The 13,778-nt window shown below is 36.9% G+C and overlaps 1 protein-coding gene across 2 annotated transcripts in view; it reads left to right on the forward strand.

Annotated features, from left to right (window-relative positions):
• Positions 1-13,778, forward strand: part of LOC144441421 (uncharacterized) — an 88,714-nt gene that overhangs the window by 55,021 nt on the left and 19,915 nt on the right. For both annotated transcript variants that reach the window (XM_078130991.1, XM_078130992.1), the window contains exons 17-36: positions 1-32; positions 1,384-1,482; positions 1,759-1,857; positions 2,260-2,304; positions 3,493-3,591; positions 4,365-4,418; positions 5,276-5,329; positions 5,865-5,918; positions 6,331-6,384; positions 6,636-6,689; positions 8,076-8,174; positions 9,170-9,214; positions 9,876-9,929; positions 10,140-10,193; positions 10,480-10,533; positions 11,082-11,189; positions 11,537-11,626; positions 11,998-12,051; positions 12,672-12,725; positions 13,428-13,481. The exon at positions 1-32 is cut by the window's left edge and continues 67 nt beyond it. In XM_078130991.1, coding sequence (XP_077987117.1) covers positions 1-32; positions 1,384-1,482; positions 1,759-1,857; positions 2,260-2,304; positions 3,493-3,591; positions 4,365-4,418; positions 5,276-5,329; positions 5,865-5,918; positions 6,331-6,384; positions 6,636-6,689; positions 8,076-8,174; positions 9,170-9,214; positions 9,876-9,929; positions 10,140-10,193; positions 10,480-10,533; positions 11,082-11,189; positions 11,537-11,626; positions 11,998-12,051; positions 12,672-12,725; positions 13,428-13,481 — 1,310 coding nt within the window. The remainder of the gene's footprint in view (positions 33-1,383; positions 1,483-1,758; positions 1,858-2,259; positions 2,305-3,492; positions 3,592-4,364; positions 4,419-5,275; positions 5,330-5,864; positions 5,919-6,330; positions 6,385-6,635; positions 6,690-8,075; positions 8,175-9,169; positions 9,215-9,875; positions 9,930-10,139; positions 10,194-10,479; positions 10,534-11,081; positions 11,190-11,536; positions 11,627-11,997; positions 12,052-12,671; positions 12,726-13,427; positions 13,482-13,778) is intronic.

Below are 13,778 nucleotides of genomic sequence, written 5' to 3' on the forward strand. Positions count from 1 at the left end.
CCAGAGGTCCTCAGGGATTGCAAGGAATGCCGGTGAGAACAAATTCCAATTGAACAAGATGGAAACTTAAGGTTGATTAAAATTTAGAGTGAACACTTTGTGCCCTTGTTGTGTACAGGTAACGCTATGTGTAGTTACCTGCTGTGTCCTTGTTGTGTACAGGTAACGCTATGTGTAGTTACCTGCTGTGTCCTTGTTTTGTACAGGTAACGCTATGTGTAGTTACCTGCTGTGTCCTTGTTATGTACAGGTAACGCTATGTGTAGTTACCTGCTGTGTCCTTGTTTTGTACAGGTAACGTTGTGTGTAATTACCTGCTGTGTCCTTGTTGTACAGGTAACGCTATGTGTAGTTACCTGCTGTGTCCTTGTTGTGTACAGGTAACGCTATGTGTAGTTAGCTGCTGTGTCCTTGTTATGTACAGGTAACGCTATGTGTAGTTAGCTGCTGTGTCCTTGTTGTGTACAGGTAACGTTGTGTGTAGTTACTTGCTGTGTCCTTGTTATGTACAGGTAACGTTGTGTGTAGTTACTTGCTGTGTCCTTGTTGTGTACAGGTAACGCTATGTGTAGTTAGCTGCTGTGTCCTTGTTATGTACAGGTAACGCTATGTGTAGTTAGCTGCTGGGTCCTTGTTATGTACAGGTAACGCTATGTGTAGTTAGCTGCTGTGTCCTTGTTATGTACAGGTAACGCTATGTGTAGTTAGCTGCTGGGTCCTTGTTATGTACAGGTAACGCTATGTGTAGTTAGCTGCTGGGTCCTTGTTGTGTACAGGTAACGCTATGTGTAGTTACTTGCTGTGTCCTTGTTGTGTACAGGTAACGCTATGTGTAGTTAGCTGCTGTGTCCTTGTTGTGTACAGGTAACGTTGTGTGTAGTTACTTGCTGTGTCCTTGTTGTGTACAGGTAACGTTGTGTGTAGTTACTTGCTGTGTCCTTGTTGTGTACAGGTAACGTTGTGTGTAGTTAGCTGCTGCTGTTCATTCAGTCTGTATCCTAGCATTGTCATTTCTAGCGACACTTTCTGCTTTTTACTGATTTTTTACGTCACTTGTACCAAGTACGTAATAATTACGTGTAACCTGGTACAGGTAAATGGCAGGAATACGATCTTATGTTAGAAGTTACTCATGTGACTTACTTAGCACTTGAATTAAAAACAACACGTTGTGCTATCTTCGTCATGATTTTGATAATTTTAATGTCATCAGTGTCTTTTCCATTAATTGATTCTTAGTTTCAATCCCGTAAGAAGATATTCTTTTTTCGAGTTGATTTATTAAAAAATTGCAACTAGGACGCTTTGACTATGAATTCGATGCTAATACTAATGTGATGCCATATGTTAGATACTTAAATCTATCCTATGATAACTTTTCAGGGTATATCTGGTGGTCAAGGACCAGAGGGACCAAAAGGAGCCCCTGGCCCACTTGGTATGGCAGGTAGGCGCGGTGCTCCAGGATTCCAAGGACCCGTGGTAAGATATTCACACAAAAATAGATATTTTAATTACAGTCTCAGATTATAATCACCTAAGGATGACAATATTGCATGATGGTATGTTATGTCGTGACGTGACGTGTCGTGTCGTGTCGTGTCGTGTCATCATTATTTATGTAATGAGGTGTCACATCTCTCTTTCCATTATATTTGTCATCAAATTTATGTAAATAAATACAAATTCATGATAATGCAAATATGTGTAATTCTGTGTTGTCATATCTAATGTTATATTTCCTTTATTCCTTCCAAGGGTCCACCAGGCCCACAAGGACAAATGGGAGCCCCTGGTGAGTCTGGAATAGAAGGAAAATCAGGTTTACCCGGTATTCCAGGAGCTGACGGATCACCGGTAAGTTGTAATATTGGTTGTGTCGGATTGGACAGGTAACTGACGGGCCATCGGTAAGTTTTAATGATTGTTGTGATTGCCCAATTAGTCGAATGACCACCATCGGTAAGTTATAACCGGTGGCTGTGATTGGCCAGTTAGCTGAAGAACCATAGTGTAGTAAAGATGGTTACGATTATTTGCCAGGTTACGACACAACAGTGCAGCCCATATCAACTACCATAGTAACTAAATGTGTGGTATGACTTAGATAATAATAGAACTATTATTTTGTATTCATGTCTTCATGATTAAGCACTCGGATCGTTTTCTCGACAGATACAAAAATTCACAGCTATTCGTTTGCAATAAACCATCATGTCAACGCTGTTTTATATTTAGTTGTGTTTGATTATTATTTAGGGACACCCTGGTAAAGATGGCAAGGAAGGAGAAAAAGGCGATACGGTAAGTTCTATTCAATTGCTATGGTTACAATGCAACCCTGCACCTTAATTTCAACAATCGTTGATAAACTCAGAAATATTACTTACAAGCTCAGACCAGTGGTCTGAGTTACAAGTGACAGTCTTCAGTGGTCTGAGTTACAAGTGACAGTCTTCAATGGTCTGAGTTACAAGTGACCGTCTTCAATGGTCTGAGTTACAAGTGACCGTCTTCAGTGGTCTGAGTTACAAGTGACCGTCTTCAGTGGTCTGAGTTACAAGTGACCGTCTTCAGTGGTCTGAGTTACAAGTGACCGTCTTCAGTGGTCTGAGTTACAAGTGACAGTCTTCAGTGGTCTGAGTTACAAGTGACAGTCTTCAGTGGTCTGAGTTACAAGTGACCGTCTTCAGTGGTCTGAGTTACAAGTGACAGTCTTCAGTGGTCTGAGTTACAAGTGACAGTCTTCAGTGGTCTGAGTTACAAGTGACCGTCTTCAGTGGTCTGAGTTACAAGTGACAGTCTTCAGTGGTCTGAGTTACAAGTGACCGTCTTCAGTGGTCTGAGTTACAAGTGACCGTCTTCAGTGGTCTGAGTTACAAGTGACAGTCTTCAGTGGTCTGAGTTACAAGTGACAGTCTTCAGTGGTCTGAGTTACAAGTGACCGTCTTCAGTAGTCTGAGTTACAAGTGACAGTCTTCAGTGGTCTGAGTTACAAGTGACCGTCTTCAGTGGTCTGAGTTACAAGTGACAGTCTTGTGTGCATTTTGTTCTTGTTTGTTCTGTTCTATGAATTTACGACACGTATCATTTTTCTAATTTGTCACTGAAGACAACAATACATTATCTATTTACATGATATGAAGATCAAGGCATTTTTCTAATTTACGAAAACGTTTAGAATGGAAAGAGCATAAATTGAAGCAAAATCTTTCTCTGAAACAATGTAACTTAATTGTTGTTGTTTTTTTTGCTCGATACCAACTCGTACGAGGATATACCCAAATTGTTCAATGCATTCTGAGGAGCATAGAAGACCAAAATTTAGATTTAAAATACATGAATGGCGTATGTAAATGAAATATTCATATTCCCTCAAAAAAAGATGCCAGTGTATATTGTTAGCCTCACTATCGAGCTACATCATCAGAATATTAGAATATATGATAATATACCCTATGTGAAAAACATGTCTGAAATATTACTCAACAGGGTGGTCAAGGACCTCAGGGACCTGTGGGTTTCAGTGGACCCCGTGGCGTGAAAGGTGACAGGGGAACACGTGGATTCCAAGGTATCAAAGGTCAAAAGGTAGGTCTTAAAACAAAACTGCGTTTCTATACATATAATAATATTGAATTGATAAGCAAAATATAAATCAACTGTATTCTTTTGTTTAAAAAAAATGTTTAATCACTTCGAAAGCAATGAGACTTTCCTTCACTGATATTCAATAAAGTCGAGTGTACATTTACATTTCTCTTGCAAATTAATTAGTTTCCATAACGTTCATCATATCTAGATATGCCATACATTTACATTTCACGATATGCAATAAATTCAAGAACGAATTATCGAATCGTCGGATATGACAGTGTTGTTTACATAAATTATAGAGTCATTTCAACTCCAGACAAACAATAATAAAGACCAGATACACAACAGGATCCTTCACCTAATCATATTTAGTGATACGAATGGTTATTCTTTTACGACACAGTAGAAACAGGCTTCTGCTGAAACGACTACATACGGACTTTACCATTTTAATGGCTTCAATTGTTTGCTCTCCGACTACTAGGCTGAAGCACCGTGATTACTTGCCAGCTTCTACTTCCAAACCTTGCATAGCACCTCTGAAATGTTTGCGTTTGATGTTGTCTGAGCGTGTGTAACATCATCATGCCCCATGAGTAAATTCCAAAGCAATCCCGTTTCTGCTGTCGTAGCTGTTATGTTTATTTTTCTTCCGGGTCGATATGGGAAGTTGACATTTAAGATGGTATTTTTGATGATATTTTGTCCACTTATTATAATCTTTTTCTGTGTCGATTTATGGCATGTACTCTATTTCCGTTCAACAGGGAGGCGAAGGTTTGCAGGGCTTCAAGGGAGACATGGGGCCAAAAGGTGTTAAGGTAAGGATGGGAATAAAACAAAGACTGACCATGATGCTCCAAAATCTCGTCCAAAAGGGAACTTGCAAACCCAACATGTTGAATGTTGCATCATTGGAAATATGATAATAAATACTAATGAATTGATATTGTAAACAATACTGTTACATTGTTTGCAACTGCGAATGATCAATTCATAGTTACCCTGACAATTGTGGGAGGTTTTTTATCGGTAGCTTCAGATTAGGTATAACGATAACCACAGATAGTCCCATAGTCCTTTGCGTCTGAGCATGCTCAGTCTGGATTGCAAGTTCCCTATTACTATTGAGTATTGGCAAGCCAAAGGCCAGACAACTGTAACTTATATATTGAGTATTGGCAGCCAAAGGCCAGACAACTATAACTTATACATGTAACTAGACACGTTAAAGTGACACAAGCCTAGTTTTGAAGGTTTTGTTAGAAAAGTTAATTACATAGTATGGATTTCCTCGACATTCTGTTAGTTATATCTCAGACCATTATAGAGAAATAATAGGTCTGAGGTTTTATGTCATCGCATCGTTAATAAGTTGAATACCCGGTATCAGTGAAGTAAAGTGTCGGTTATATGTACGTAGTAAGTAGAATACTGCAAGTACATCTTAGATATGCTGTAATACTTTTAAACTCAGGGTGTTCCCCTTTAAATTTAGTTAGCCAAATGAGATGTTCACAGAATTAAACTCCCACTTGGATTAAGCTGAGATGAAACAGAACTTTCTGCTGTAACAGAAGATAACCTCAGGTTGTACTGCTAGACTTTGTCATACAATCTTGACCATGGGAAAAACAATCGTTAATTTTGATCTTTAATGTCTGTCCTTTCGTTTCAGGGACCACATGGTGATCCTGGCGTACGAGGTCCCGAAGGCACAGTGGGTCCTAAGGTAGGTGTTCTAAAGCACGGGAGAGTATTTCTAAAACATTAGTCAAACCCTACTCATTCAGACTTATATGGGAAAAACTGGTGAGGGCAACATATTTGTAATTTTGTATTTGTTTAGTTTCTATTAATTCAGACATTGACTCATTTCACATATGAAGTAGTCCATTTAAAACCGAAACTACAGTGACGTTTAGATTTGCTGAAATGAGATATGTGGATAAAGAAGAACAAATATTCGACAATTTCTTACGACATAACCCTTTGTGTTAACTGAAAACTCATATCAGACTTAACTTATGAATTGCTTGGGTAACACAGAATGATACAAAATTGAAGACAAGGATAAAAATACAACTTTTTGATGTAATTTGTCGTTGATTACAAGTATATGAAAATACGAACATTAAACGATAGTACAAATGTATGCTTAAGTCGTGACGTAACAACACAAACGATAGCTATGGAATATAAGGAAAAACGTATATATATGATTTTTTTTAAATGATAATATAAAATGAATTTACTTTGAATTGTAGGGTAATCGAGGTGTCCAAGGTGACGCTGGTGTCGCTGGTCCAACTGGAGAAAAGGTATATTCAATATACATGCATGTTTTTCAAAGTGCATTAGGTTGCATCCAGAACGAGGCTACAACGATGACAGAGATGTGCAAATTATACATTTTAAAATCAAACATTTAATTACAGGCTATATAATGAAAAGTTGCATCCTTTTAAAGACGTTCCAGCCACTACTAATATAAATTTTTGGTCGTAATGTATGTCAAGTGTTGACATTTGTATTACCCAATAGCTGAAAGCTTCGTAATACACTTGGTGGCTACTTTGGTAGACCCTTAGTACTATAGAATTTTTATCTACCATATGTATTGCAAAACAAAAGTGAACGTGTGCTTGCAATAGCGCCCCAAACGCCCAGTTAAAGATACCGTTTCAAATTGAGTACACAGACAACTTTTATTTTTCACGTTTTTCTCAACAGGGTAAAATGGGAATGCCAGGTCTGACTGGATACCCGGGTAGACGTGGACAGAAGGTTCGTAATTCATCGTTTTCTTAATTGAAATGTGTCAACTACCTTTTAATTTGTTAGTTTCCATCGGTTTATACAGCAAAGATGCACTATATTCATTATAACCATCCGGGTATATTGCGTCTGGATTTGTTCCACTACTCCGATCTACAAAACATGGGCTATGTTAGTCGTGCTATGTCAACATGATAACTCAGATGTACCAGCACATTGCTATGATCCTAAAGTAGTGTTTAATTAATTCTATCTTGTAGGGTTCGAATGGTGGAGAAGGAAGGAGAGGAAGGCGTGGTCTGAAAGGTACCCGGGTGAGTGCCAATAAACACGTGAAGAATTATAAATATGTATTAGAACTTTTAAGAAAAGTATTAATGAGTTGCACTAGCGCGGAATGATTTACATAATAAGAGTCTCATTAATGGATATGCGACAACAGCATGTCAGCTATCACAGACACAAAAACTACATTTGTTGGAGCAACATATTGATTTACGTTGCTGTGTTTAAATTCAACTCACAGTAGGTTTATATAATCGTCTTTGATAAGAAGTTTTGCCTCAACTGGCCATACATTCAATCATATTCAGTTTTTAACACAACTGAACTAATAATATTCAGTAGTGCAAAAGGCATGGTGCGATGCGGATCTGTCTGCCTGTCTGTCTGTCTGTCTGTCTGTCTGTCTGTCTGTCTGTCTTTGTGTGTGTGTGTGTGTGTGTGTGTGTGTGTGTGCACGAATTAAACTCAAAGAGTACCCGACCGATTGCCTTTGTATTTGGTGAGGACATTAATTTATGTGTCTAGTTCGGAAATTGTTCAATTGAAAATGATCGCATCAGAGATGTGCGTTTTGGGTCAAAGATGTGATTTTGGGTCAAAAAAATTTAAATTCCAAAACTACTGGACAGATCAGTCTGAACTCTGCTGAGAACATTCTTAGGGGAGTGTAGATTAAGAATTGTTCATGACATGATGATTCCATCAGTGCTATGCAAATTGCATTGATAAAAGTGGGGGGGGGGGGGGGTGTAAAAAATCTTTAATTCCAAAACTACTGAGCAGATTGGGCTGGGATTTAATGGGGATGCATCTGGTGACGTTTACAGGAAGGTGTATTCACAACATGATAATCCAATCAGTGACAGGCATATTAGGTCTAAAATTCCCATTTTGGTCAAAACCTTATCTCCAAAACCGCATTGCGTATGGGACTGAAATTTGGTGGGGATGTTTCTGGATGTGCTATTCTGCAGATAGTGTTCAGAATGTGTTGATACTTTGGCCCTAGCAACGATGACCACGCCCTTAGCAATAGTCAAATGATGATGTACATTACAAAGATAACAACGGGGATGGTTAGGCGAGTGAATAAACTTTCAAAAACTTGACATAATTGATCCAGCAATGAAGGTACTGTCCATACTAACAGTTACATTTTGTTGTAGATAACCTTGTTTAAATAACACGTAAACTCTACAGTTGTGCTACAATGCCATTGTACTATTTTTACACTCTCTTGATTATGGGGTGATTATATCCACACAATCAAAGTACTTTTGTAATCTACCTTATACAAAAAATAGTTATAGTTTTTGTCTATCCTAGTTAACGAATAGCTTGCTTTCTTATAAATATTGAAATATTGAAAAAGGTCTTCCTTTCAGTAAACTTAACATAATGCTTTCTTCCTCCAGGGTGCATCTGGCGCCGTCGGTGATCAAGGAGAGAGAGGCCCCAGGGGCGCACCAGGTAGTCGAGGTCAAAGGGGACCTTTGGGTATGCCAGGATCAAAGGTGAGATGTCATTGAGCTATCATTGAAAGTTGCCTGACAACAAATAGGCTTGCACAAAAATGACGACAATATGAGTCTGTTTTTAGGGAAGGCAATATTTTTGGTGTAACCTTGCTGAAGTGTTTGGGGGTTGTGATGGGATGGTGGTGGTAGGTAGGTAGGTTGGTGGGTTGGTGGGTGGGTGGGTGGGTATGTACATCGAAAATAAGAATAGGGGAACAATGTCACAAAATAGAAGATAAACTGAGCTACATAGCGATCACAATAATTATATACTTCATTCTGGGATAACATGTCTTTTGCCATAGCAAAATGCCAACACTTGGATACATACTTAGAAATTGTAATACCGCTATCGAAAGAAGACGGAATTCGGAAGAATTCGACTGTAACATGTATGTTATGTGCAAACAAACAACAATGAAATAAACAAATTTAACAAAGGAGTGATGATATGATTTTGAAATGAGATGAATGAATGAATGAATGAATGAATGAATGAATGAATGAATGAATGAATGAATAAATAAATAAATAAATAAATGAATGAATGAATGAATGAATGAATGAATGAATACAACTATTCAGTGCAAGTATCAATTTATTTGAACATCTATAATGACAATCATTCAAAAGTTTGAATGATCTTTGTAATTTATTCACCAAGCACCTTACGATGTGTACGTCTATTTATTTATTTTATTTATTTATTTTATTTATTTTATTTATTTATTTTATCTATTTACTTTATTTATTTATTCTATTTATTTATTTATTTTATTTATTTACTTATTTTATTTATTTATTTATTTATTTTATCTATTTATTTATTTAATTTATTTATTGTATCTATTTATATTATTTATTTATTTACTTATTTTATTTATTTATTTTATTTATTTATTTTATTCATTTTATTTATTTATTTTATTCATTTATTTATTTTATTTATTTATTTATTTATTTATTTATTTATTTATTTATTTATTTACCAGGGATCAGAGGGACAAGAAGGCCCACACGGACCCCAAGGAGAAAGGGTAAGTTAGAACTTAATAACTAATAACTAATGTTTTAAACTTTCGCATATCTGAGATTCCATTATTTTGTCACTTTATTCCAGTGGCGAGTCATTTGACCAACACAAAATATCAGACTGGTGAACAAGTCCAGAGATGTGGATGAAAGCTCTGTTTTGCTTTCACTAAATACCAGTTGTAGAGTCTCAAAAGATTAAACGTTACTGCTAGTAGCTGTTGCTCGGGCTGTCGACTATCCTTACGTGACTCTGTAGTTTTGTATTAATGATAGTGTATTCTTTAATATTATGTTTAAAATTGAACGTCTTCAATGTGATAGATTGAAAGAAAGACCAGTGATACTCGTTACTAACCAGAAAAATGAATTGTTTACATTACACAGAATAATGGTCTGACTGTACAATATACATATTTGTATTCAAGTTAAAGAGATAGGTCGTAACTATGTAGGTTGTCGACTCAAATTGATATTTGTATTTTCCAGGGAAGTCGTTAAAATATTCAACGGCATTGTGATATAAATATTTTATTGAGATAATGACTATGAAATGAATGTATACTTTAATTTGCAAGAATACTTGCCAAGGTAACTTTTCTCTTTGCCTATCTTTTCGCTGCGCCATCGGTGCAAGTTATGATTTATTTTCTTTCTTCGTCACAGGGACCACCAGGAGCTCCAGGTCCAAGAGGTTTTGAAGGAGAAGTTGGATCTCAAGTAAGTGAGAAATCTGTTATTTTTAACATTTCAGTAAGATAAATATATATGGTTTATGTACATGGTACAAACCAGTAGCGATTATAGTAATCAGGCAAACAAGCTGTGCAATATACAACATATGTGGATTTCATTTTCATATGAGATGACCTTATTCTTCTATGCTTGGTGAGTTACTGAAATATTGTATTACTTCGTGTATACTTTCAGGGTCCAAGTGGACTTCCCGGCGCTATTGGTCACCCCGGACAACGTGGTGATGCGGTAAGTGTGTCATTACTGCAATCAATTAGTGTATACATAGTTAATTTCATATATTATTAAAGTAGTCACAAAGTGGATATCTGTTCACCCTAAGATTGTTTCTCTTGATCTGACATACGTACATGATTCACACATCATGCACATGTTCACGATAAAAGGACGCCACGGGGACAATTGTTTTCCAGACATCATCATGCTATCTTTTGAATACTAAACTTGTAGATTCATGACAATATGCTGCCCTCTGGTGACTCCCTTTACTTTTCCTCTTTACGTAATTTTCCAGGGTTTTGAAGGCAAAGTGGGGCCACCAGGTGCACCAGGAGTGATTGGTCCACAGGTAAGTCAACATGTTCTTTAATCTATGGTAAGTAAAATGAAATAACGCCATGGTTGTTTGAAGCTTTAAATGTTGTAATATACATTTATGTACAATACGGTATACTAATTCCCACACATAAACCAACTATTAAAGATATCACAAATGATTTGGTTTGAACTATGCACTCGAAACGAAAAAGTGTACGGAAATCAGTAAATTGGATCACACACACATTTCTTTTTCCGTGTCATTCATTTACTATTTAGTTCTGAATTCCATGGATATTTCGATGGCACTGCCAAAACGCAAAGAGAAGCTGACCTAAGGCATCTTGACTAATCAAGGGATTCGTAGCATAGACAACTCTGAAAGGTTAACAAAGAGGGAGCTAGAGGAGCTTACGTAAGAATCCCTTGACTCTTCAAGATGGCCTGCGTTCCCTCTAGAATGTCTCCATAACATCTGCGGCATCTTTGTGCTGGCTAATATTTGAGTTACAGCTTGTAACCTTGATTTAAGTATGCTTGAATATTTTTTTCTATGGTTACTTTCCTTTCCTACAACAGGGACCTGTTGGTGAGAGGGGCGCACAAGGAGAACGTGGACCTCCAGGTACACCTGGTCCAAACGGAGAGTCTGGTCTGCCAGGCGAAGCTGGGAAAGAAGGCCCACCAGTAGGTTTAAATATTTTGTAATGAATTCACACGATGTTCATGTTATTTTTCGGTGTGTAGATTTGGTTTGGTTTTTCTACATAGTTTGAATATCGAATACAAATAAAGTTATAGTCCATTTGATATCAAAAGAGTTTATCTTCTGTCATGGCCCGATTTAAACAATTTGAGATCTTTTATAAATTTGATTGTTGCTTTTGGGCCAGGCACGCTGTGGATATGTTATGATATCTAACGACCATATCGGTTCTAACAAAATACTGTTGTGTATATTCCGTGTTTGCAGCTCGATTGGTTTTCGCTGTGTTACATGGATAAATCCTGATTGCATATTCTGTTTCTTCTAGGGATCACAAGGTGGATCTGGACCAATGGGAAAACCCGGTCCACCAGGAGTACCAGGATTTACCGGAGAAAGGGGTTTGCCAGGTCCAATGGTAATTTGTTTTTGTTTTTCATTCCTGAAGAGAATCTTTTTATGATATGTACCTATTCTCGACATATATATATATAGTTGCTACAGATTATTAAATCCTGGTATCAAATATTTAGTTTGTGAAGCAAGTAATTAATATCTGTAATAATGAAAAGATTGACAGCCATAGTCGACGTCGAAAGTTTCGACTTCTCTTTGTGAATGATATTAAGTATTTGCCTTTATTATAAATCGAGTATTTGGTGTGTGTGTGTGTGTGTGTGTGTGTGTGTGTGTGTGTGTGTGTGTGTGTGTGTGTGTTCAGTGATCTACCACAGAAGCGTAGAAGGACATGAGTAACCCTTGTCTCTTATTCCTCGTGTTTCTGTACAGGGAGTACCCGGATTGAAAGGAGATTATGGTCCATCCGGTTCACCTGGACCACAGGTACGTACATCCTCAATCGATATTGTAAGATGCGTATGATATTCAATTGTACCATCCTAATATCCATATATCTAAATATATATATATATATATATGTGTGTGTGTGTGTGTGTGTGTGTGTGTGTGTGCGTGTGTGTGTGTGTGTGTGTGTGTGTGTGTGTGTGTGTGTGTGTGTAAATTAATAATGAAACACTCCATCTATCTTTTTTTCACGTTAACTTTCAGAATTGGTCATAACGTGTCGCTTTGTATTTTCTTTATGATAAACAAGAGTACAGTTGATTGTGCAATACAGTGTTATCACGTTTGACTAGTCACGTATTTGTTCACGTGTACTGCTAACTAATTCTGTTTCGTCACGTTGAATATTTTGGCTGCCTGTGTGTATAGTATTATTTCGTTTATCTTGCAAATCTATTTATTGAACTTGTCCAGCAGTATAGTATCATGATGACTGGATGTTTTTGTACATTGCGAAAACACTAAGGTATTTAGTTTTTGTAAACTTATTTGAATTATCAAAAACATAATTGCTAACAGATTTCGAATACATGTACTACTAATATGTAGTTTGACAATTCAATATCGCCTTCTCATGACTTGTTATGTATATCATTCAGGGTGTACAAGGACCTCCTGGTCAACCAGGTCAGACTGGAACAATAGGTATTCCGGTAAGTGACAGTTATTTCATATACATTATGTAATTCTTAAAACTTACTAAAGTACAACAACTCGAAGACGTTATTCCATCAGTTCAACAAAAGTAAAGGGAAAAGTGTGCATTCAACAGTAATGAATTGGATGTGAATGCAATTTACATGTTAAAGTTGTACAGCACAGGAGTCAGCAACTAAGGCCCCGCTTTCAGTTGAAGTCTTCATACAAGGATGCACGAGCTAAATACACTTGAACAAGAAATAAATGAGTCAACACAGCGGAGGTTAGATATGCACTCAATGCCACGATAACTAAGACTGTATGGATTTCAAATGTATTACTAACGAATCAAATAAGTTGCAACATGTCTTTACCATATATGTCTATCATATGAGTTCTATTATAAGTTCCTAGACAAGATTCAACACTTTTCATATTTGGAATAGCATAAGTCCTGGAAAATTTCAATGTGCGACAAAAGTGACCACCAAAGTGTATAAAGTTGCAGACTCTGCCCCTTTAGTTGAACCATCAATCTTATTTGTTATCAGAAAACCCAAAACCAAAACAAGCAACACAATGCAGATAATAATGACAACTATAGCACAGACTTTTCATTAGCCAAGAAATACTCAGCAAACAAAGCAAATTAAAGCATCATTTACGTTTTGGATTCATAACACGAATGTAACCATCTCTTGTGCAATTACTTTCAGGGACAACCTGGCCCAGTTGGACCACCTGGTCCTGGCGGTGACAAGGGTTCATTGGTAAGTATAGTAAAAATGGACATCTTTGACTTCTAGGTTTCAATGTTATTTTATGTGCACTTACACCACATACTTCCTTGTCTTTGCTTACACTAACTATTCTTGTACGTAAGTAGGGACAGCGTTCATTGTAGAAATCGTTATAAATTTTTTGCACCCATGTCTCTGCAATTACTGAGTGTCATTCTATCTGGAGTCACTTTTTTAGACGATAAACACAAGTGTTTTTCAAAGGTTTTTTGGTATTGCAGATATTGATGATCGGTAAAGATAAGAATTAATAGCTACGAAGTCCTC

Source organism: Glandiceps talaboti, chromosome 10 (assembly GCF_964340395.1).
Source record: "Glandiceps talaboti chromosome 10, keGlaTala1.1, whole genome shotgun sequence".
Lineage (NCBI taxonomy): Eukaryota > Metazoa > Hemichordata > Enteropneusta > Spengelidae > Glandiceps > Glandiceps talaboti.